General features: G+C 40.0%; 1 protein-coding gene across 1 annotated transcript in view; it reads right to left on the bottom strand.

Annotated features, from left to right (window-relative positions):
* The window catches only part of MTPN (myotrophin), a 55456-nt gene that overhangs the window by 23489 nt on the left and 6082 nt on the right, over nucleotides 1-25885 (bottom strand). Inside the window, exons 2-3 of the mRNA XM_073322063.2 lie at nucleotides 5890-6003; nucleotides 4734-4817 (exon numbers count right to left, since the gene is read on the bottom strand). Of these exons, the coding sequence (XP_073178164.1) occupies nucleotides 4734-4817; nucleotides 5890-6003 (198 nt within the window). The remainder of the gene's footprint in view (nucleotides 1-4733; nucleotides 4818-5889; nucleotides 6004-25885) is intronic.

Here is a 25885-nt window from a genome sequence, read left to right on the forward strand (position 1 = left end):
GCCACTTATAGCTTTGACAGAACATATGATACAGGTCTTCAGACAGGGTAGAATGGATTCCCTCCCATTGTAAAAAAAAAAAAAAAAAATTACAAACTCTAAATCCACGTCTTTACTATATTTGGAATTATTTAAGCTCTTACTTTCTTTCTGCAACATTACTTCACTATTTTTGCAGAGGCAGTTAAATACAACTCCAGCTCACAACCCTGAAAGATTTGATGGTAGGGACACAGGAGAATCAATATCAAAGGATCTCTTTTGCAAGAGGAAATATTACACAACCAAAATAAAAGTTGGATTGGTAATGAATGTGACGGTCTTGTTTAGCCACACACAAAAGCTAAGCAGTCAGTCCTCTGTGGGCTCTGATGTGAAGTCTTTTAGAAGTGTTTCAAAATAAACACACAGTGTCAGATCCAGCCATCATTAAGCTGGAAACTCTGCTTTGCACACTCTAAACCCCATTATGAAGTCTCCCCTTTCACAACTCCTATATATTCTTGATTCTCTGCTTGATCTATAGCCTGTAAAATGGCCTTCCCTCCTCCAGTCATTTTTCAAAATATAAATTATTTAGCTTTAAGTTAGTCACATGCAGACTTTACTACATTTTAAGATCGTTTCACAGTTTAAGTAACTACCTCAAGAGCATGAGTAATTCAGACCACAGAACAGACAAAGCATGGCAATGTGTCACTTGGACGAGGGTTCTAAGGTGTTTAATACATTGAACAGGTCTGTCTTATCACAGAGAACACCGCCTCAGACATTTAACTGATCTGGTCAGAAAATTCAACTTCAGCTGAGTCCCAGTAAATGCAACATTTGAATCCATTGCTTCCATTGGTATTAGCTAATTGAGGGAAGAGGAAACATTGGCAACACTAAACTCTGCCTGAAGAATTAGAAAACTGGTGCTTCTTTCCCTGAATTACTTGGTTGCCTTGGGCTTGTTTATTAGAATGTAAGCATTTCACACAAACAATCAGAAAAATCTTAGGCGGATTCGGTGTATTGGAAAACATACTAAAGACATTTGGTCATAAAATATGAAGTTCTTTTAAGTCATGAGCTAACAATGGCTGATGAAAACCAGTGTCTGCATTGTGTTTGTCAAAACACAGCGCAGTAAGCTTCGGTGAATGAGTTTCACGGTAAACTTGTTGTTTACACGAAGTTGGTACTGCAGATTTGTAATTAATCTGGAGGTACACACACACACACGGTTGTAACGGCATTATGGCCATATCCAGCTTATCTGTTACTGTGTAAGAATTGGTTGACATTTGCTTTCAGGATGCAAAATGTATAGTCACAACTCTATCATCCACCAGGTGGACAGTGATATATTTATGAAAAAGCCTGACTAGGACAACAGCGAGGGTCAATGTTTAACTTGGATAAAATGCACCTGAAGCTTTTGGCTAATTAAGGAAAATCTCACACCCCTTCCAGAATCACAATAATGCAAGGCTGGAAGGGACCTCAAAAAGTCATCACGGTCCTGTCTCAGCTCAGGCTGGACAAGTAAACCTATACCACCCCCGACAGGTTTTTGTCCAACCTGTTCTTAAAAATCCCCACTGATGAGACTTCCACAACCTACTTTGGAAGTCTACTTCAGAGACCAACTACCCTTTAGTCAGAAAGTTTTCCTAATATCTAACCTTTGCTGAAGATTAAGTTGATTACTTCTTGTCCTATCTTTGGTTGATCTCTGTGTCCTCTAATCACAATCCTCTTTATAGCAGCCCTTAATATATTTGAAGGCTTATCAGTTCCCCCCTCATTCTCCTTTTTCTCAAAAGGAAATATTACCAGGTTTTAACTTTCTCTCATAGGTCAGATTTTTGAAATTTTATTATTTTTGTTGCTCTCCTCTGAACTGGACACAACACTTCAGTTGAGGTCTTACCAGTGCCAAGGAGAGTGGGACAATTACCTTCCGCGTCTCACATACAACACTCCTGTCAATACACTTCAGAACAACACTAGCCTTTTTCACAACTACATCACACTGACTACTCAAATTGCAAATGACTATAAACTACCACATCCCTTTTTGCAGTACCACCCCTAGCTAGTTATTCCCCGTTTTGTAGTTGGGTATTTGATTTTTTCTTCCTAAGTATAATACTCTGCACTTGTTTTTAATGAACTTCATCTTGTTGAATTCAGACTAATCCTCCAATTTGTCTTGCTTGTTTTGAATTCTAATCCTGTCCTCCAAAGTGCTTTCAACCCCTCCCAGATTTGTCTCATCTGCAGATTTTTTTTTTTTAAGGATACTCTCCACTCCATCATCCAAGTCTAATATAAATATTGAATAGTAGCAGATCCAGGACTGACCCCTGCAGAACCACAATATATCTGCTCTCCCAGTTTGACAGCGAACCATTGATAACTACTTTGAGTACCATTTTTCAACTTGTTGTGCACTCACCTTATAGTAATTTCATTGAGACTGCATTTCCGTAACTTGTGTATGAGAAGTGCTATAGTACTTCACCACATCAGAAAAGTTTAAAAAGGAAATTAACTTGGCAGTACTACTGTGATAAAAACCAAAGACGTGTAGTCTTAATATTCATGTATTCTTTTAGAATTCATATTCCATTAGCTGTGATCATACTTGCCATGGTGCAGCGATGTGGGGGCTCAGGGTGGTGCATGGGGGTGAGGCTTGTCACGGTGGGGGTATGAGGGGGGGATGGTCTGGGTGCAGGGGTGGGGGTCTGGAGACATGGGTGCAGAGATGCTCTAGTTGTAGGGGTTGAGATTCAGTGGGGTGGGCGTGGGTATGGAGGGCTGGGGGGCTCTGGGTTTACAGGGTGATGCTTGGCAGGGGTGTCTGGGTATGGGAGGTCCAGATGCATGGGGACTGGGTGGATGGGGGAGCAGCTCCCCATACAGTGACCCCTACCCCCACAGCTGAGGAGTGATGGAGGCAGGAAGCAGGAGAGGATACGGAGTTTCCTGCAGCTGGGGGAGGTTTTTGGGGGTGGGTCTGACACAGCCACTCTAGCAGGGGAAGAGGAAATCCCGTCCTCCCCTGCCTCCAGCCCAGCCAGGACTAGCAGATGATCCTGGCTCAGGGGTAGGAGCCACTGGGTGGGGTGTCCCCAGCCCTGAGGTGATTTACCTCTCTGCCAGCTCCTCTGGGTGCCTGAAACAATGTACCTGCGCAGCTAGGAAGTGGTGCGTAACTGTTCTTGCAGCTTTCCTTTGCTTCCCTGTCAGAAAGTCATTTTTCTGCAGGGAAGCAAAGAAATCCGTGGGGGACATGAATTCTGCGCAAATTCCCCAAAGAATAGAAATTGTATAATGAGATGCTGCAGATAAGCATTAAGCAAAATTGTAAACCATGGTAAGTTGTGGAACAAAGACCAAAAAAGAATATATGCAGCTGGGTGCACAAAAACACAGGAGCTTGGACTCCTGAATGGAAGCTCCACGCAGACTGCCAGTTTGGAACTTTGCGGGTTTTGAATTTGAAGGATTGTCGGTTGGTTCCTGAAGAAGATGGATCATAGACGAGATAGGGAGCTGGACTGTGATCAGGAAACGAAGCATTGCTGGGCTCTTATAAGATTACGCTTTCCCTAGTGGAGTAAGTAGTAGAAGGATTAGTGAAAGCTATTGTGTTTAATAAAAGTAATTACAAATTTGGTGGTTTTTCAAATCCAGAAGTTGAAGGTGGAATTAACTGATGGGGTTTTGAAGAGATCTGCAGGGCCTCCAAATAGAGTTAGGAAAAGCAGCCAAGATCACCTGATATTTTACAGGCATGTGTCCTGAGAGGAAGCTAAGGGGTAAAAGGTTGAACAAGTGTTGAACAAGGTATGCACCAGGAAGGGGGAGATCATAATAGCACTGATTTCAGATTTCATTCATTAAGTTGGTATCAGGAATAAATTTAGAGCAATCTTAATTTATGCATTTAATAGTTTCTGAAAGTACATCAGTTCTGTAATAATGAAGTTACAGAAACTGTACGATGTCAGCAAAGAGGCTAAGCCTGACAGTACATCTATACCTGCAAGTCATTCAACTGAGAAAGTTGTACTCCATTTTGACAGTGATCTTAAAGGTTCAGTAAAATCACTTCTCATTATAACTAAATTCTACTGACTAAACAGATTTTCTATTTCTATTGCAACCAATACAGACTGTAGGGCTCTGGATAACAGTGCCCAAATAAGAGTAGGGGGATCAAAAGACATTTCAGGATTAAAAAGATAGTTAGAGAAAAGGGAAATTTTTAAATAGGACTTTTCCCCGGTCACCCTTCCAGCAAATATGCTGGACTCTGAAAAAACAACCAAGTGTTGCATCTACCAAAATACGAAATACCAAATGGTAATCTTACATAAAATGAGCAGACAAAATCACTTTTTTTTTTTAACCTGCTCCCTTAGCCCATGTGCAGCAAGTAAGTAGCAGCACCAAATATTGGTTTCTGCATAATGAAGTGCCGGCCTCTGGTCTGATAACATGAATGACTATCCTGTTCAGTTATTTTGAACCCACGCGTTCCACTGAATACATCCGATGAAGTGAGCTCTAGCTCACGAAAGCTTATGCTCAAATAAATTGGTTAGTCTCAAAGGTGACACAAGTACTCTTTTTCTTTTTGTTCCACCTTGTTACTGTTAAAGTCAGAGTACTGAACTTCATCAATGAGCAAGTTATAAGAGCAAGCATTGGGTAAACATTTATTTAAGTCTCACCTTTGACAGAAGCAATTTCACACAAGTGACATGACCCTCATAGACTGCTGATAGAAGTGGTGTGATATGATGTTTATCTGGAGCCTGTAAAGACAGGAACCAAGACAATTATTGAAGCACAAGTTCACACTTGTATTTAAAAAGGTAACATTTCAGCCTTTACGTTATGTACATTGATTTTTACTATAATGAAAAGTTAACAAAAAACTAAGCTGATCTTTTAATGCGCCCACCCTCCTGAAAAAACAAGAAAAGTCAGGAATTTCAAAGTTACTGTTTTAAAAGGATTTTCCTGTTGCAGACTGATAACTTTCTGGAAAACTTTCTTGGCTCATATCTCCACAACAGCTTGGCAACAAAACACCAAGTTTGTTTTATTTCTCTTGCTGGAAAGTCTATTTAGGTCCCCGTCCCGTCCCCCCACCCCCGGGGTGAAAGGGGAATAGTTAGAGATATATTAATGCCAAACTATACAGAATAGCTACAGGTTCACAGCAAGATATAAGAACAAAAAGGAAAGCAGAAGAGAAAACACAAGCGAAAAGGAAGTGTCCACCTCTCCCCAACGCAAGGAAACAAAGAAGAGAGACTTGTAAGTTAACCGGTCAATTCCAAACAACTTTCTAAAGTTCGGGGGTTTTAAAGTGTGCAGAATTATTCAACTATATGGTTTACAGGTGCTAGTTGTAGTCCTCACAAATCTCTGGCTGAATAGGAGATAAAAGTTTGCCTCAGACACCACTCTGTCATAATTTAAGTTTAAACAAGAATCTTCTCCCAATATAGCAATGTATAACAACTTCACAATACCTTAAACTCTCAAAAAGGCCAGATGAGACTGCTGAATCCTGGTTTTCACTGACCAGACAGTCTGTATTTTTAATGGAAACTAGCAAATGGAACGTGATTTCTGCATTGTGTGTAATTTACATGCTATAAAATGTATATGTAAATGTCAGTTTAAGCTTCAAGACTCTGTTTTGTTCTTAAAACATTTCAGTGATCTATTATATGAAATTGATATATTTCATTTGATACATTTGCCTCAGTCTTTCACAATGAGTCTTTCACAAAAAGCTCTTTACACATCTAACCCAAATAATTACACAAGGCACACAATGTAAGTCAAAGTCTGCCTGCAATTTGCTAAACATACATTAATATCAGCTCCTTTTAATAGCAGAAATTCCAGAATCTCAAGCTGCCCACAATCTGCTGCATAGTGAAGAGGTTTCCTCCCACCTTCCAGTGTCCGGTTGACATCTTCACCCTTATAAAAAACAAAGTAAAACATGTTAGATTTCCTTATTTATGCAAAATCCTTTAAAAAGTGAAACAGAAGGTCCAACATCTCAGAAAACATTAAGTTACCACTTAAGAAAAAAACCAAGAGACTGGAGTCCCTCTGCTTTTTCAGATGTAGACAACATTCCAGAGATTGCTTGCAGTCTACCTCCCTTCTCGTGACTGAACAACATCTGTATGTCAAATACAACAACTGCTTACTTAGGAAGTTAAGTATTGAGTATTTTTAAGACATATGTAATCCAATAAATGTTTGTTCTTTGAAGATAGTCAATCTCCCTTTGCTCCTCTCCCTCTGAACATATTTTCATGCAGCTCGATTCCATTTTCCTCTAAACCAACTGTGCAGCCTTCTAACCCTACTGTACATGCTGCTTAGCTGCCTCATTTTCTCCTTTTCTGGGCATTCTTCTGTTGGTGGATGGCAGCTCCAGTAACAGCCAAGAATGGCTCCTATTTCCACCCCCTTTTCCTTTCGTATGGCAGCTACCATACCAATGACCCCCACTAACCAATAGAGATAGCTAGGCTAACTTGTTCTGCTTGTTTCTAGCAGCTTTTACAGGTCTTCAGGCTCTTTACAATGAGGAGCCTGGACACCTGTAGAAGAGAGTCAGCATCATATGATCAACACCAATCTAAAACCTAAATGGCAGTTTTTGAAGCATCTTTCATTTTCTGTAAACTTAAGGATGTACTGAAAACAGCCAACCAAATCAGGTTGAAAGAAAAGGGATAATTAATGCTACTCCTTTAACAGGACCAAGGTAAGTATTCACCTGTGAATTCACTAGATGAACACAAAAAAACCCTAATTATTGCAATATACCAGCTGTATTTCCCTCAGCTGATGTATACCACCCAAAATAAAACCAGGTCATTGTCACCTAGCAACTGAAAGCTTTAGCCTCTGAACACTGACAGATACCATGTGTTAAGTGAATCAGTGTGCAAATGAATTTAGCGGCTTTTACAGCCTTGTTGTGTAAGTCCTTCAGGTGTTCACAAAAAGATACTTCAAAAGCAGCAGCAATTCAAGGTTCCATTAAAATTCCCTGCCAGTCTCTACTCCCACCATGCAAATCTCATGACGTTCACAAAAGCATGCCCCAACTTGTTCTGCTTCCAGCGGAAGTCCGCTGGACCTCAGCACCACCACCACGCTGGCCTAGGAGTTCCAGAGATCAAGTTGAACATTGCTTTGTCACTAATTTAAAGCTGTATTTAAATTCAAGAGTTAGTCAATATTTGAGTTAGAAATTTTGATCAAAACTTTGGTTCTGTACATTAACTCTCATTCATGCAGAGTCCAGCAAACAAAATTCTCACTCTTGGGCGGTTTTGGTTATAGAGTGGAAAACGGAAGAGTTGTCTGAAACAAACAATTTTTAGAGAGTTATTTCTGAAAGTGTTGTCAAATTTGCTTGGAATTTGGTAAAAATAAATTGTATTTCTGTCCCAGTTTGCCCATTTTAAGGCAAACAGAATTTGTAAATTTTAAAAGGTGGCCAAAATTGGGCTTGTAATGGAATCAGTTGCAACCTTACTTATGGACACCTGATGCTGTGCCATAATTACAGCTGGAGTATTCTGGACACATGTATCTTCAGGCACACTAAACTGATTGTTTATGGATAAAATAAGAGTGCACTTTATACTCAATATAGCATGAGACAAGGATATTTTCTCCTCCCTTATCTTTCCCTTGGAAAGTTTAGGCAATTAACTTCATGGATATGTCAATGGCTTAGTAGGTTCCATAGTGAATATAAATTAGCCAGATTGCTGCCAGTTTTGGCCAACTCAGCATAAATATTCATGGTCAGAAAGGTATGCAAATAACTAGGATCCTCCAAAACAGAGAAAGTTAAGCTCTGTATCTCTCATTCCCACTCCATTATAAAACAATGTAGTGAATGCCTTTGTATTTTTGGCATTAGAGTAACTTTGGAAGAGGCTAATTTGGGATGACACACTTTTTCTGGAATGAAAACTTGTACACACATAGTTAATCGGGAACAAATAATCCGATATAACTCCACTTTGTAGGTGAATGCTAGATTAGAGCTGATATTACCCACATAAATTTAACTATAAATGGTAGCATAAGGTGCCATTAGTTTACATTGTTGTGCCACACCTTCCATTTGTAATAACCTGCCATATATTGACTTGTCTCTACCTTAACATTTACTGATTTATTGATTATGATTATACACATAAGTATAACCAACTAAAATGCACTAAACAATTTTGCTGATGCACAAGGAATAGCAGTAAAACCCATTCACCAATGTCAACACATTACTCACCTTCAGATCTGCTCCTTTTATATATTCATAGACTTTTCAGAGAAATTGGTAAACCCGCTGGAAAAAGTTCAAGTAAAATTGTTCTTCTGGTACAAGAATTAGGAGAACTTCATAAGCAACTTGTCAATATAAGGTTATTACATCCTTGGTAACCTTTTAAAATTATATTAATACTGAACATTTTATAGTTCAAGTCCTCTATCCTTCATTGTGCCCCTCCCTTCCCCGACAGGACTCCTGAAAGCCTCTGTTCAAAACTAAACAAATAATCAAGTTCTTTCAGAAATCATTCCAATTTTTCAAAGTTAACAGGTCTCATTTTACAGTTCTCCATTCTTTGACAACAACAGTCAGCAGGTTTCTGGAATGTGGCAATTCATCATCAAAATATATTTCAGATTGTTTATTCATTGACAAGAATGTGGGCCAACAGTATGCTTATTAAAACTGTTTAACAATACATCCTTGAGGGGAAAAATAAGTGAGGTTAGGTCGAGATTTCAGTTTTGGACAAGGTTCTGAATTGTTATAGGCAGTTTGGGAATTTAACAGTTCCAGCACCCATTCTTTCATTTGTTAGAACTGAAAGGCTCCCAGGACAGGCTTGTAGTATCTATGCTTGAATAATTTTCTGATTAAGTCCAATCATTTAATTTAATTCTTCAGTTCTTTTGCAGCTCAAATTGTAGAAGTGAATTAGATTTTGTCTTTGTCCCTACAATTCAGTGTGACAACAGCCCATTAAGAAGGCATAATGAGTAAGTTTAATGATAAATTATAAATTCCAAGTAACACAATTAAGTGATAATTTAAAATCTTATTATTTTCCTGCTAACCTATTAAACCATACTAGACTAGTATCTTTCCATTTTGGCTCAGTGCCCTTTAAAATGTCACCACTGTGCAACTAAAAGACTGTTTATTTGGAAGCTGTGATCTTGAATAAAACTGAAGAAATGTCTTAACACGAACATCCCACCCCTCCTAAAGTAATTAAAGGATATTTTTTTTGGATTCTGGGTCACCTGTTCAAATCCTAAAAAGCAGTACCAGTTCGCCTCCTCCACATACCACCTCTTCCATTTCTCACTAATAATCATCAAATGCAACAAGATCCCTGGTGACAGGAATGGCATGATTTAGATTACTGGATAAATTAGTCACTTCAAGGAAGTAATATGACGTCACTGATGTACCCTCAGAGTAAGAACAGCTTTTTTTCTTAATTAAACGAGACTTCTCTACAGAAATGAATTTGAGAGGAAACCATGGGTAATAAATTCTAATTTATATGTTCCCCAAAAATTCCCAATCAAGATTAGAAAATTTTAAATCTTCTTCACAGACCTTTGTTTAATCTGTTAGATATCCCATGAAATAAAATTTCAAGGAAAGCTTTTAGTGCTAAACACTGCAGTTGAGCTGTATTTCCAACTCTTTTTCCACTCTCAACAGATGACTATATCAAGAAGGCCAAGGGGCAGTAATATTTGGTAAATATTGGATTAACTTTGGACATTTGATTTTAAAATTGGCACCTAAAACCTTTGAGATCTCTAATGTAAAAGCTAAGTAAGAAACCCTGAGTACTTCAAACTTTTGATTAGGGTGCACTTTCTCCAACAGGAACTATAAGAAATAAATTAAAGCTACAGGTTATATCAAAATGTTTTTCCTCTGCCATTTCTCTGAATTCCCAGTTATACATTAGTTGGTTTTATGCTATATCTATATCTATCTATCTCTCACACACACGCCCCCAATGATAGTTTCTATTAGTATCGCAAAAAACTACGAACCATATGTTCCCCCTTGACCGAGCATGAGAGAAAAATAAAAGACATTTATTGATGACAAATTTAGACTTGGAGTGGAGCAGCAGCAAATGTGGAATTTTGTATGTTGAAAATGTGGTGCGGCCAGTCTGCCGTGTACAGTGGGTGCAGGAATGGTGAGGCGTGGGTAAAAGAGTTGAGGGTACATCCGGTGTCTTAGCTTTGTTTCATTGTGGGATATTGGTAGGCCCCCCGTCCCATACAAAGAGGGTCACACATGCCAGCAACAAAAGAATAAATCAATTTTGCCTAAAAATGGGCACGGTCACCTACACAGCATTCATAAATGTGAATAAAAAAACCTCACGTCCTGTGGGGGAACTTGGCACCTCTTATCCGTTCTCTTGGAAGTGGGTGTCAGAATAGGGAGTTTGCCAAAGAATTTTCATGGACTAAGTGGCCTCTTTAATAGGCACAGCCACTCTAGTACGTCCTGCAGAATGCAAAATATCCACTAATTTGTGTGGATTATCCTGGACCAGTTCAATCTGAATATGTACAGAAGTGGCTACCTTTTCATAAATTCCTGGTACATTTTGTAACATCCAGTACTGGGGAGGATGGTTCCAAGACAGTGGCCTCATCTGGTGCAGAGTAAGTGTTGAGAGGAGGCACTATAGAGTCCATCTGCTCTGTTGTCTGCTGAACATCTGTAACAGGAGGGTCAGACTCTGGAGGGATAAGACGCCTCAGCTACTGGTGTCGGTACAAAGAACAGCACTCTGATGGGGATTTAGAGTAGAGTAGAGTGATGTCTAGGAAAGGATGACCTTGAGTCCATTGGAACAAATCCACACCCGTAAGCACCACTGCCAAGCTGACCTAAACTTGCGGTTTAAGTGCAGACAAGTCAATGGAAGAATGTTTCCATCAACCTAGCTATCATCACTCAGGGACCATTACTACAGTTACAGAAAAACGCCTTCTATCACAATAGTGTGTATCTACACTAGTGGACCCTAAATTGTGGGTCACGCCCCACTAAAATGTTTGGTGGGTGTGTGGCAGGGCCTGAGCCAGCCCCCATGGGGGATGGGGAGGGAGCACCATGCTTCCAGCCCTACTCCGCCCCCAGACCACCTCTGCCTCCAGCCGTGCTCCTCCCCCAACCCCATTCAGCCCCCAGTCCTGCTCTGCCTCCAGGCCAGCACCCTTGAGGGGATGGAGGTGGGGGAGAACATGGGGAGGGAGCACCATGCTTCCAGCCCCACTCCCAGATCAGCTCCTCCCCCAATCCCATTACGGTCCTGGTCCCGCTCTTCCTCAGTAGTGGAGCTGGGGGAAGCCTTGGCTGTGCAGTAATAAATGGGGGCACGAACAGATTTTGTTAATGGTACAGGGGAGTGGCGAAACTGGAAAAGTTTGCGCACCACTAATCTACACTATGGTATGACAAGCATAACTATGATGCTATGGTTGTGCTGCTGTAGCACTTGTGGTTGTAAACGTGGCTTACGTGTGTATTTTAAAAATATCCATTGTTTGTGTTGCTGCTCAGTGGTTCCACATGCTACAACAGAGTGAAAGCTGGCTGGTCGAGTCAGTTTTCACTGATCTCCGATTCTTGTGTCTTGGGTAGGGTGGAGCAAGGCAAGGAAGGAAGGAAGCAATGACACTGACAAAATCAGCTCAGTTTCAAGTTGGAGTAGAAAGAAAGAACTATGAGTAATACAAAGGTTGGTCCCCCCCCACCCCTGCTTACTTCCTCTTCTACTCAGGTGCTCCTTCCCTCCTCCACCTATGGCTTGAGAAATACTTTTACTCCCGAGGGCATTCTGTGCCAAAAAAAATTCTGCAAGTTTTATTTGTCAATAAATAAATGTGGAGGCTCCAGCATGACAGTGGGGAGCACAGACCACTGGCTACATGAAAGTGGGAGATCATCCTGAAGCCCCACCCCCCGGGCCATGAACTCAGCAGTGAAGCTGCACCTAACCCTGGCACAGCAAAGGCCAGGGCCTGCCCCACAAACATGTGGAGCAGGGAGTCTCAACCAGGCAGGCTCCAAGTGTGATGGGGCTCAGAGTGTGGGGAATCCAGGTGTGGGTGAGAGTGTTCTGTGTGGGACATTCTGGGTGTAGGCAACTCAGCTGGGGGTGGGGGTTAGTTGTGGGGGCAATCTGGATGCAGAGGCTTGTTGTGGGAGGGTTTCAGGTGCAGGGACTTCCAGGTTAGAGTGATTGGGGCTCAGGGAGGGTGGGGTTCTTGGGGAGTGGGACTTGATGGGGTGGGGGTCTGGGTGCAGCTAATTAGGGGTCATTGGCATGGGGGTCTGGATGGGGGACTCAGGGTGGTGCGGGGGGGTGAGGCTCTTCAGGGTGGGGGCTTGAGTACAGGGGGTTCAGTGGGGGGGTGATCTGGGTGCAGGTCTGGGGGTCTGGAGGCAGGGGGTTCCAGATGCAGGGCTTGAGGTTCAGTGAGGTGGGGTTCAGGTATGGAGAGCTAGGGGGGTTCTGGGTGTACAGGATGAGGCTTGGCAGGGGTGTCTGGGTATGGGAAGTCTGGATGCACCAGGGTTGGACAGATGGTGGAGCAGCTACCCATACAGTGACCCCTTACCCTGCAGCTAAGGAGTGATGGGGGCAGGAAGCAGGGGAGAATGGTGAGCTTCCTGCAGCTGGGAGAGGTTTCTGGGGGTGAGTCTGACACAGCCCCAGCCACTCCTTGCAGGGGAAGAAGTTGTCCAGTGTTCTCCCGCCTCCAGCCCAGCCAGGACAAGCAGCTGATCCTGGCACTGGGTAGGAGCTACGGGCTGGGGTGATTCCCCAGCCCCACGGTGATTTACCTCTCTGCTAGCTGTGCCAGGTGCCTGAAACAATGTACCTGTACTGCTAGGGAGTGGTGCGTGACCACTCTTGCAACTTCTATTTTCTTCCCTGTCAGAAAGTCATTTTTCTGTGGGGAAGCAAAGAAGTCTGCGTGGGACATGAATTCTGCACATGCACAATGGGGCAGAATTCCTCTAGGAGTAATACTTTGGACAGACTCTCTACCTTCTGTAGGAGAAAAGAATAGACGTGAAAATAGTAGCAGCCTCTACCACAAGGCACAGAGTTCTGTAGGGCAGGCTCAAAAGATTAACTGAACAGACAGACAAGGGGTGAGAGGAGACTGTTCTGATATGGAGAGTCAAGAAATGTATTTTTGGCAGTGAAAAGGTGAATACAGACAAGTGTTTATTGGGGTAGATTCAGAGTCTGTTTTCTCCAATTAGTTTCACTAGGCAGTGCAGTCGAGGTGACTGAGGACAGGGCTGGGAGCCAGGAACTCCTAGAGTACATCCACACAGGAAGATTGCATACCTATTTGCAAACAACATCCCAAATCTTCACATGGTGTAGCATCAGTATAAGTGCTAGTACTCATGTGTAAGGCATTTTTATTATGTCAGAAGCAAGTAAGACCCATGTCTACCCTCGCACTTATGCCGTGCCTGGAAAACAGGCATAGCATAAAACAAGACAATATAAGGCCTTGAATTCCCAGGAAAATTGACAAGTTAAAATACTTGGCCTAGCAGACCAGGTGCCTACTAATGCCAAGGCCCCTAGGCCTCAACTGAACACTGACAAATACATAGCTTGAGCCAGTTTGGTTCACCTGTGTTAGTACTGTTAAAATAGGTATGTTATAAAATTCTTTAGTGTTTAGACTTTATGGAATGCTTGTAAATTACTGCAATGCAATAATCTCACTTATAATATCTGTATCCCATGTCATAAGGTAATATTTAAGTGTTTGATCTGTACTGTAGACCATCAGTCAGGAGAGAAGCATTACCAAGTGTGAAATACTAATTTGGCACAGGAGGTGTTCTCTCCTGCCCAACAAAAGGTGGTCCATCAACACCAGAGGAACCATTGTGGAACACCAGAGGACAAAATACTTTGTTGTGTGCTCCCCCTACCCCACTTCCTTCCACTAAGAGGAGACATGCAACTGAATTCCTCCCGAAGGTTGAATGTGCAACTTGAATTAGAAGGGGGAGAGGAATAAAAGGCCCTAAGAAAGAAAAACTTTATATTTTATGCTGCTTGGACTCTGAGGGACAAGTATTACTAAGCTTCCCCAAAGATTCCCAGTACCTGGCATGGGTTTGCCCTAAAGGACATATAGAGCTTGGTTATCATAGAAGCTTTTATTACCTTTTGAAACTTGAGTGTAACTCAGTTGTATGAGTATGTTTATCTGCTTCAGCTTTGTAAATAACTCTTATTGTCTTTTCCTGGTTAATAAATCTTGAAATAGTTTGTTATAAAAAAAAAAAAGCATGTAAAGAGGCTTTGAAAGTACTATACAAGTACTAAGCACTATTACACTTCTGTTGATTTATGACAACAAAAGTCTACTTTGGTGGCTGTAATGTCAATGGTAAACAAATATCCAATTTACCCAACTCCAATCAAATGTAATCTGAAACCCTCTGTATCAATCTGAAGAAACAAACTGCTAAATAAACTGAACCACTGAGCCATCTGTGTTTTGGCTGTTGTATCAGCATTTTTAGACAAAAAAACCCCTGCAAAGCATTTGAGTATTTCTATAGAACAAGGATGAACTCTACATTTTCTAGTGAGAGCTTCTAGAAGCTTGTCCCCCTCTCCTGACTTCAGAAAACAAAGTAGAAATTTTACACACACATAATTCAAAAATGAAAATAAAGCCCATACACTTTAAGCATTGGTACTGAGTTCAAATTGAAACTCACCTGGTTAGAATATTTAGTGAAATACTTCCAAGGGAATAAATCTTAAATATATACCTAATAATTGACTGAGTGGTACTAATTAACAACAATTTATTGATAAAGAGCCGCAATGAACACAGGCTCAAAGTTTAAAGTATTGGCTGGAATAGCAACATAAATCTATTATTCATGTCTGATTAGCCGATAACAAGACTGTTTAAAGTAAAGTGTGAAATTAAGTCCGCCAGTAAGTTTCCTTTGTGGCAACATTCTCAGTCTCGCAGCTGCACTGAATACACTACATTTGCCAAAAGAAAAGGAGTCCTTGTGGCACCTTAGAGACTGACTAATTTATTTGAGCATCCGATGAAGTGAGCTGTAGCTCACTAAAGCTTATGCTCGAATAAATTGGTTAGTTAGTCTCTAAGGTGTCACAAGGACTCCTTTTCTTTTTGCGAATACAGACTAACAAGGCTGCTACTCTGAAACCTGTCACACTACATTTGCAGGCCTGGTATACAGTTAAAATTTAGGTTGACATATCTATCGCATGCCAGGATGCGAAAAATCCATCCCCAAGCACCGTAGTTATACTGGCCTAACCCCAGCATAGACACAACTAGGTCAATGGAAGAATGCTTCCATCGACCTAGCTACTGTCACTCAGAGAAATGGTGTTACTGTTGCAACAAAAAGACCCTTTCAATTGCTGTAGGCTACATCTACACTATGGGGTTATGTCAGTATAGCTAAGGTACAATGCATCATCTTTAGATCACCAGTTGGTACAAAGATTTGATAAGTATGGGATAATCAAATTAGTAGAGGATAATTTGTTTTTTTCATGTTACTATGCAAGTGACTGGCACCCATCCTAAACTACAGTGAAAACTACTCAGTTTGCAAAAGATTATGGGCTTGTCTACACTGGCACTTTACAGCGCTGCAACTGTCTCGCTCAGGGGTGTGAAAAAAACACCCCCCTGAGCGCAGCAAGTTTCAGCGCTGTAAAGAGCCAGTGTAGACAGTGCACCAGCGCGGGCAGCTATGCCCCCAGCACTGGTAGCTACACCCCTCATGGAGGTGGTTTTTTTAGAGGGGACTACACAAGCCATGTTAAAGTGCTGCCATGGCAGCGCTTTAACATTGCTAATTTAGACAAGCCCTACGTGTGTGACCAATACATGGGTAAGGGCTTAAATTGTTTGGAACACTACAGACATCATGTATTTTTCCCCTTACCCCCAATTTTGAGTCCCCACTCAAGTTCATTCCTGCATATAATATTTTTCCCTGCAGTGCAATTATGAAGTGAAATACTAACTTGGTCAATTTTACATTTTTCACTCCTGCTAGGAAACAATATGCAACAAGAAAATAATGTGATTTGGAGGAAAAATGAGATCTGACAAAAGTGGAACATCCTTAAACTTCTCCTGCATATGGTGCTTCCTCTGTGGCACAGCAGGAACAGGGTGAGACTGACCAGGTTATCATAGATTTCATTCTGGCATTTCTAGGTAAGTGTTGTGTTCAGGAACAGAAAAAGGAGCAAGCCAAAAGAGGTGGCCTAGTGATAACAGTTAAGCCCAAGCCTGGTCTCTCATTCCCTGAGCCATATTTAAGAGAAGCATCAATAGACTGAGGAATGAAACACTGACCGAAATAAATAAGGGGAAAAGGAGAGAGAGAAAAGGAATGACTTAATACTGTTGGGAAAGACTGTTCAAGAAATCTGATGACCAATTAAATAGTTTGTTGAATTGATAGCCAAAGTCTCAAAACAGCCCACCCCCAGCAACTGTACAGTGTAGAAGAATGACACAGTTACCCCATTTCTTCTTTTGATTCCCTATGACAGATCACCACCTAGAACTTAAATGCCTGGGTAAGACATGGGAATCCATGGACCAGTGGCCTAGCTTCTCTCAAGCTACTTAAAGACATGTCTTAACTCAAGGATTCCCATTTATGATAACAAGGTTTATTGGACAAAGGATTAGACTTTCTTCTGAGTTAGAGAGGAGATTGAGAATTCAAAAGAACTAAAGTATCACTCTTTGGGTGAAACAGGAAGAGCAACAGAAAGCAGAATAGAAACAAGCTAAAATAATTTTGAGCATCAGAAGCAGAGCAACAAATAAGATTCTGAAGTGCAGTTACTCGAGGTGGCTACATGTAAACTTTCTGTAAGCCATGAACTTTTTTCTGAATCTAACAGTATCATAAACTGAACACTTTTGAGGGATGGGAAAGAAAATCTTCACACCTGACATATCAGCTGAGCATACTGCAGTTCCCATTCTCTTTGACAACCCTGAGATGCCCATCTGGTAATTCTATATGCTAGTGATGTGGCTGTCCAAAGTTAGCACAGAATGTAACCAAAAACCAAGCACTGTTGCAGCTTTGGACCGTTTATCCCTGCAGGGACCTACTAAGTGGAAAACGATATTTCAGTCCACCTGGGTGCCAGATGACAATTTAGTAAAATCCTCCAAGCCCAGAGGGCAGACAGACATATTTGAGGCAGGAAGCAGCTGAGATCTGAGCAAGCTAGCTCCAGTATCAGTGTTACTGATCTGTTCCCAGCCTACTGGTATGGAAAAGTAGCTTTCTTGTCTACAGAAAGTTAGCTCCCCTGCCATTTTCACAAAATGTATGGGAAACTACATCAGATAGCAGTGTGGCAAACAAACGTCTGGTTATAATGAGAATTAGAAAATGCATGCCTTTTAATTGTCCAAACACAAATCAGTATGGTCCCAGACAAAGCTAAGGATTTCACTTTTCTTTGAACTGTTTTTTCTTAAAAAAACCTATTAAGTGTCTACTTAAGAATAATGTTAGACTTCTGGGGGGGCGGGGAGGAGTTGTACCATATGGGAAACATGTAAATATAAATGACTATATCAATAACAAGTTTCTCAACATGATTTAGTAAATTAACAAATCTGAGCAATGTGAAAAAATACAGTATCTTAATATTCTGGAATATAATCCCTTATAAAAGCTTCTCTACTCTTCACTTCTCCATTCTCTAGGAATTTACTCCTTGAGTGATAGTAGTACGTTCAATTTATGACTACTTTTCCTTGCTGTCCAAAAGTGTACCTGAGTCAAGACTCCTTGGATCTTACTCACCCTTTAAAATATTCCACTGGTACCTCAAATCCAAACACCAGGTAAAAAAGTTAGAGAACAGTGTAATCCAGAAGTGAATTATACCGGTTTTTAGTTAATATGCATATTGTCCTCTACATTTGTCAAGAGATTTTGGAATTTTTTGGTTTTGTTTTTAAATCTTATGTGGGTATTCTCTGATGTTACCAATAACAAAGGGATTATTCACAGTATTGAATTATCACTATTCCTCAGCGAGATTAATGCTCTCAGATGGGAAATTAAATTTCAGTGTGACTACATGCATGGAATCATATAAAGACAGAATGAAATGAAAAAGCTATTCATAAAAACAAATTCCTGGGTCTCACAAAAGCTTATGCTCAAATAAATTTGTTAGTCTCTAAGGTGCCACAACTACTCCTTTTCTTTTTGGGTCTATACAGTTAATGTTGAACCCCATTCCAGCTTCGGAAACAAACAAAGTTGGCAATACAAACGGTAATATCCAAATACTAGCTTTTATCCAAAGTAGACATTTGATGTAACCAATTAGAGAATTCAGTTTTACAGCAATGTCTCAGACGTGTTTAAATAGTTTAGAAAGTTTATCATCCTATCACAGCTTAGTATTAATATATAGATAGAAAATCCACAAGAAACCACTTAAGCTTTATCAGAGTTCGGTACTGAAAACAGATGCCCAGGTGTGAATATAAGAAAGGGTTTGACCCTGGACTTTACTACCATTCACAATAACTGAAAGAGTACAATTTTCAGGTCTGAATCCATATGGGAAACTTTTTTTTTTTTTAAGAAAGGTCATTTTGCTTGTTTAATATATTTGTTGTATGTAAAATATCAATTTTCCAATAAAATCTTGGAATAAAGTTTACTGTTAACAAGAATTTGCTATCTGCATCACATAAGTGAAATGGAGTTAATGGTTTATTACAACCCCCATTCAAGGCTCTAAAAGATTACACCTTAAAACATTCACCCCTCCTTGACTAGAAGGGCTAGCTATATAGTAAAGCAATGTACTTCCAAATATTCCAATTTGGGTCAGGTATGAAGGATCCTACAAGGCTTTCATGGTAGAAGCACATAAGCAGGAACCAACAACAAGGTGAATTTAAACAAACAAACAAAAAAAATATGATTTTTAGTAAAAAATGTTTTTAAATGTAACTGTTTTTCTTTTTAAAAATAAACCTATTCAAAACTGACAACCTATATTAATATCTAATTTATTAAAGTAATTTAAATAAAATAAAAATATTAAGCAGTCCATGCTTGCTGCCAAAGTTTTAAAGAAAGTCAAATCACTGAACTGGTATAAGTCACTGGCTAAGCACCTAGAACAAGAGTTTGTTGAAGACTATACCATCTTCTGACTGCAATAGCCTTTTCTGCAGGAGCAAAGAGAACATTCCTCATTTCAGTTTATTCAGGTAGTTCAGTTCAATGACTAGTGTGACGTTGCACTCCATAATGTTTTATAGAAATATGCTTATGAATGTAAATATGATGTAACTGGACTATGCCTTATGCAAAAGGTCTCTTGTAAGGTATCATTACAAAGCTTATAATTTACTGAGTGTGTTCATCCTATTTGTAAAAAGAAAATGAGTACTTGTGGCACCTTAGAGACTAACCAATTTAATTGAGCATAAGCTTTCGTGTAGCTCACGAAAGCTTATGCTCAAATAAATTGGTTAGTCTCTAAGGTGCCACAAGTACTCATTTTCTTTTTGCAGATACAGACTAACAGGGCTGCTACTCTGAATACTGTAATTATGCAAAGTATGGGTCATTGAGGATGGTTTAGAATCTTGATGGCTCTACTGACTAGGACAATTGGTTGTAAATGGCTCTGTTTACTTGCAAGCCTTCCTGTGTACCTGTAAGCCAGCCCAGGAAGAATGGTGGAATTTATCTTAAACCTGGTGCTTTTCCATTTAGAAGGAGAGGTGGGGATCCAGAGAGAGAAAAGTTTCCCGCCTTGTGCCAAAGATATAAAAGAGGGTGGAAGAGAACAAAGAGGTGGTCCCAGTCATGAGAAAGTTCCAGCAGATATCTTAGGTGAAAAGCAGGAACTAACAAGAACTGTACCAAAAGAAAGGACTGGGCCCAGAGTAGGAAGGAGTCTAGTCTGTGAGAGAAGCTTATTGGAACATCTGAGGGTGAAATTTACCTGTAGTTAGTTTCTTAATGTATTAGGCTTAGACTTGCATGTTTTATTTTGCTTAGTAACTTATTTTGTTATTACTTGAAACCATTTAAATCCTACTTTTTAATACTTAATAAAATCACTTATTTCTTAATTAACTCAGAGTAAGCGATTAATACCTGGGGGAGCAAAAAGCCATGCATCTCTCTATCAGTATTATAGAGGGCGGACAATTTGTGAGTTTACCCTGTATAAGCTTTATACAGAGTAAAACTGATTTATTTGGGGTTTGGATCCCATAGGGAGCTGGGTGTCTGGGTGCTGGAGATAGGTAACCTGCTGGGCAATTTTTGGTTAAAGTCTGCAACTTTGGGGGCGTGCACCAGACCTGGGTCTGTGTTGCAGCAGGCTAGTGTGTCTGGCTCAACAAGGCATGGTTCTAGAGTCCCAAGCTGGCAGGGAAAATGGGCTCAGAGGTAATTCCAGCACATCAGGTGACAGGCCCAAGGGGAAGCTCTGTGACCGAACCCATCACAACTAGTTTATTCTAGTCAGTTCCATAACCTTGAAGTTCATAGGTTCATAGATACTGAGGTCAGAAGGGACCATTACAATCAACTAGTCCGACCTCCTGCACAACGCAGGCGACAGAATCTCACCCACCCTCTCCTGCTAAAAACCTCCCACCTATGTCTGAGCTATTGAAGTACTCAAATCGTGGTTTAAAGACTTCAAGGAGCAGAGAATCCTCCAGCAAGTGACCCATGAAGGAAAGCTTGTTTTTCTCTTCAATCCAACTATAAATAAAAACTTGGTGAACTGAACTGATTGTTTCTGGTTATCATTTCTTTCAAGATTAGATTAGAACTAGTACACCTCACTTCATACTAACTACAGACAATACTTCCTTTGTTTAATTAAGGAGTTTTAACTGCAAAACATGTTTTGATAAACTTAGTTTTCTTATGTATCCAGCACATTTAATGTAACCTTTATTTAACTATGTTATAAAATGCTGATTTTGTGAATGTAATTGAATTCCAATTTCCATCCAAATACAGCCTGACACATCACTATTAAGAAATTAATCTAGTATGCAAGAAATGAATCATCCATCATTTTCTCAATGAACGTAAAACTGAAAAAAAATCCAAACTACTATCTTCAACTATACAATGGCTCAAATAAATGTAAATATACTGTGTATACTCCTGGTTAGCAAGAAGTACCAGCTTTCGTGTAAAGACTAAATTAGTGGTGGATGTTTTAATGGTTACCAACCAATGAGAATCAACCTCTCTTTAGGGGAAAACTAAAGTACAAATGCAAAACAAGATGAAAATAAATTTAAATTTAGGTTTCCTGCTTGCTGATTTACATCATGATTAAAGATTAGTGATTGAAGTCACTTTGATTTAAATCAATCCACTCTGATTCTCAGTAACTGCAGCCAGACCTAAAGAGCAGCTTTGTGTGGCTTGAAAGCTTGTATCTCTCACCAAAAGAAGCTGGTCCAATAAAAGATATTACCTCACCATTTTGTATCTCTAAGTAACTGCATAAGGCATGTATGGCCAAAATGGTCACCATCTCTAGATGAACTTCCTCCACCTTCAACTTTAACACACACACACACAGGGTAAGTCTGCACGACAACAAACAAATTTTTGCAGCACAGTCTCAGAGCCCAGATCAGCTCGCTTGGGCTTGCTGGGCTTGGAGGCTATAAAACTGTAGCACAGACATTTGGGCTTGAGTTGGGTCCAAAAGCATACACCGATATTTTTAGCCCTGCAGCCTCAGCCAGCTGATCAGGGCCAGCCACAGGTATTTTATTGCATTTTAGATGTAACCCAAAGGGCCCAGCGGCTCTGAAAGATAACCAGGACATAACTTTGGAATATTAAAAGTACTTCCTATGAATGGGGATTCCAGTTAATAGTCTGATTAACACTGAAATACAATTTTTAACTCACTTCAAACATAAAAAGCCTCCAATAAAAGCCCTGCGTGGATACAAAACTTGTATCTGCAATCCACAAAAATGGTCCACAGATGCGGATATCTATAGATTTGCAGTGCTCTACTGATAAGAAAAGAATTGAAGAAACTTATTACACTGATTCTTCCATTGGTATCCAGTAGATGACAAAGAAACAGAGCTGAAATCAGAACACTGTCCCAACCAGAGTCCAACAGAAAATAAGTGGATTGCCCTCCTCCAACGGACCCTGAAACAGAGTATATAAACTTGAGGCCACGGTGTGGACCCCATAGTTGATGAACCCACTGAAGCTGTAGCAAAACTAGAAATGTTACTGGACATTTGGAGCAGAAGTGAGGTCCAAATCTCCCCCCTGCAAAAGTTACCGGGCCTGAGAAGAAGTAGTGGTGAGATTTCATTTTAGAGATTTTCTTTCAGTTATTTTAAAGAACAGAATATTTCTTGGTGAGTATACATGCTGTCTGATGAGAATCCAATGAATCATATTTTGACTTTTTTATAAGTAATGTTATAGGTTTATAAAAGGGAAATAATGGCTAAGTAAATTGTTGTAAGACCACAAAACACAGCTTTAAGCAGTTAATTTTAATATTTAAAATTTCTCTAATTCATACCAAACAATTCAAACAGGGATTCCATTCCTAAGAGTGCCTTAAAATAGCATTACTGCCCGGAGAAGTACTGGAAGGGTGATAAATGTATTAAAGGTACTAAAGAATTGATAAGTAATCAGACATTTTGGTGATTTGTTACATGGTGTAACTACGTACCTCAACCCTAGTCTAGGACTACTGCTCACAAGACTGTTACATATTCAGTACATGCCTAGAACATTTGGTGTACCTAAACTTGATCTATAAACTGTTGAGTCTATAATTAAGTGCTTTTGAGCGATTTTAAACTGTTGGTTGGTTAAGATCGCCAAACACACAATTTGAGAAATACTGTTCAAGACCTGATCTAAAAGGAATCTAGCACCATCATGATCAGTTTGCCAATATTTCCTCACTCAGTAAAGAGGGGTCAACCCTAATTAAATTAGATTCAAATATTGACCCACACTTATCAAATTGGCAGATTCAACTTCTTAGATTTCAGCTTTAAAAATATTTAGCTATAAATTAAATTCAGTAAATTCATAAATTTGATCCCCATTCATGCTTACCTAAGTCGAGCACTTGAATGTTAGGAAGTGCTAGAATTTAGGTTGCCCGTGCAATCTTAAATTTGCCCCCTTATGCACATACATTATGACACAGCCTTTACAGAATCAGTACCCCTACCCCTTACCCCCAAAACACACAGGACCCTAAATCTTCCTATAAGATGCTTCTTCCCATGTAAGAACTGTAACCTGATTGACCTCAAATTACTGATTTTTCTTAATTATTAAAAGTGACAAGTGAAATAAACCTCAGTAGTGTGTTCGTCTTCTCTGAGTTTCTTTCATATGAGCTATGAGAGTGCTAAGTACATGTTACTAAAATGCTCAAGACTTATGTCCTTCATGGCTGGTGAAGGCCATCAGGGAACAACTGAGCCAACTGGAAATTATTTAGACATTAAGGACATCCTTGAGTATGATGAAAGCCAGCTACCTGGTCTAAGAATCACATACATAGATACTACACAAGAAAGTCACTAGACAAGTGGCAGCAAAGGCCAACACTGACCTTTGTATGACCAGAAAGTTGAAACATTTTATTTTGGATATGGATCTTGCTATTTTATGCCTTTTGAAGCAGTGTACTCTACATGAGTTAGAATAGATTTTAAGTCCTTCCTGAAACTGAAGTTGATGCAGAATTCAGCTTTCTAATTGTTAATCAATAAATACTGCTATGTGCATATCATATTGCTATGATTTACATCAGTCACCTCTTGCTTTCCAGTTGGTATTTAAGGTATTGACTTTGACCTATAATAAAGAACTCAATGGCCTGGGACCTACCTACCCAAGAGACTATAACTTCCCTGTGCGACACAGCCATAGTTTCAGACAGAAGAGGCACTTGACCTGTAGCCCTCTTGCTTTTTTTTTTTTTTGGGGGGGGGACAGACAGTGGGGGAGAGGAGAAAGGGGGGAAAAAACGGTCTCCGGCAGGGCAATATCTATGAAGGTCTTTCAGCTATGGAACTTGCCTTTCCCTGAATTAAGTCAAACCTTTTGACCTTAGGACATGCTTGGAAGCCCATCTGGGCACTGTTGTGGCAACTGGGCCTATAAATTCACCCTAACTGTGAGTACATTAATAAAATGTCACCATAACCTATAACAGTGAATGTGAACGGGAACAGGTACAAGAAAAACCAGACTGACAAACTGAATTAGCGTAAACCAAAAAGGCAACACTGATATCTCCAAGGACTGTTGAAATTATGCTTGTTAAAAACAAATGATATGGAGCCACAAGTTAATAAAATAAAACTGATGTCAGATAGTAGGCCTAATAGGTGGACAAAATAACAAGGGGATGGGCTATTCCAATCATCACACTCTTTTGGGGTCCTTAAAAGAAAGATTTTGTGGGTCACATACAAAAGAACAGAAAGGACAGACAGATTACTGCAATAAGCTTTGCTGTCATGACCAGCACTGCCACCATTTCCAGGGTCCCCTTGCCTTCATTAACCTGATCCTGAGAAGTATCCTGACCAGACCAGGCCAGAGAGAGGGAGCTAGATAACATCACCATCCCTATAACCGTCAGCTGAATCATAACCACCAACTGGGATGAAAAGACTTCAGCAGCAACAGCTCCAGCTCATACCAACTAATTTCTTTTCTTTTCCCAAAAAGGACAGTAACCACCATTTAAGAGACTGTCAACAAGGTTTTCCCCTTCCCCTTTTAAAAAACTCTCTCCAGCTAAAGAGAAAGGGAACAAGAGATGTTACTAAAATGTCAAGTATTAAATAATGCTTTCATTTCAAAGCTTTACCTATTTTTCCTTCTTTTCTAAAATCCTTTTATTAAAGATACAATGATGTGTATGCCATGGTACTAAGCAGGCTGTGGTCTCTGTATACCAAACCCCAGATCTTGTTTAACATTTACTGTTGAACAGCGACAGGGTTGAGTTAATACCTTTAGCCTATATATTCTATCTCCACCTGGCCCACGGAGGTGTTTTTATTTAAATTTTTGTCAGGACTTTTCTGGTTAGTATTAACTTTTCTATAGTCCATTCCTACACTCATTTGCAGGGCTTTGCTTGATGCTCCCTTACTGCTGCATTCATGTCCTACTCTAAGTTCACCATCCACAACCTAACAGATTTAAGAAAAAGTGAATGATACGACTACCCATCTTTGAGTGACTTTTGTTTTTCTCATATCATAAACAAGTTTACATGTACTTCTCCACATCATACCAGTTGTGGCTGGACCTGTCATTATGCACTATGATTAATGCTGTGTACTACAGAAAATTGTTTTACATTGGCCCAGTACAATTAAATGTATCTTAATATTAAAAGCCACAAAATAACAAATATTAGATTCCATCATGATTACACAATAGGAAAAAGGTTTTTCAACCCCCATCCCCTTAGAAAACTGGGATGGTACAGATGTAACTGAGTGTACTACTGAACACGAGAAAATCTTGGCTCATGTTACAGACCACAAGATGTTGAAACTTGGAGCCGAGTGTAAGAAGTATGTGGCGCTAAGAAGGCAGAGAGGACAATATCTTGTATGATGTTAAGTT

Source organism: Lepidochelys kempii, chromosome 1, assembly GCF_965140285.1.
Source record: "Lepidochelys kempii isolate rLepKem1 chromosome 1, rLepKem1.hap1, whole genome shotgun sequence".
NCBI lineage: Eukaryota > Metazoa > Chordata > Testudines > Cheloniidae > Lepidochelys > Lepidochelys kempii.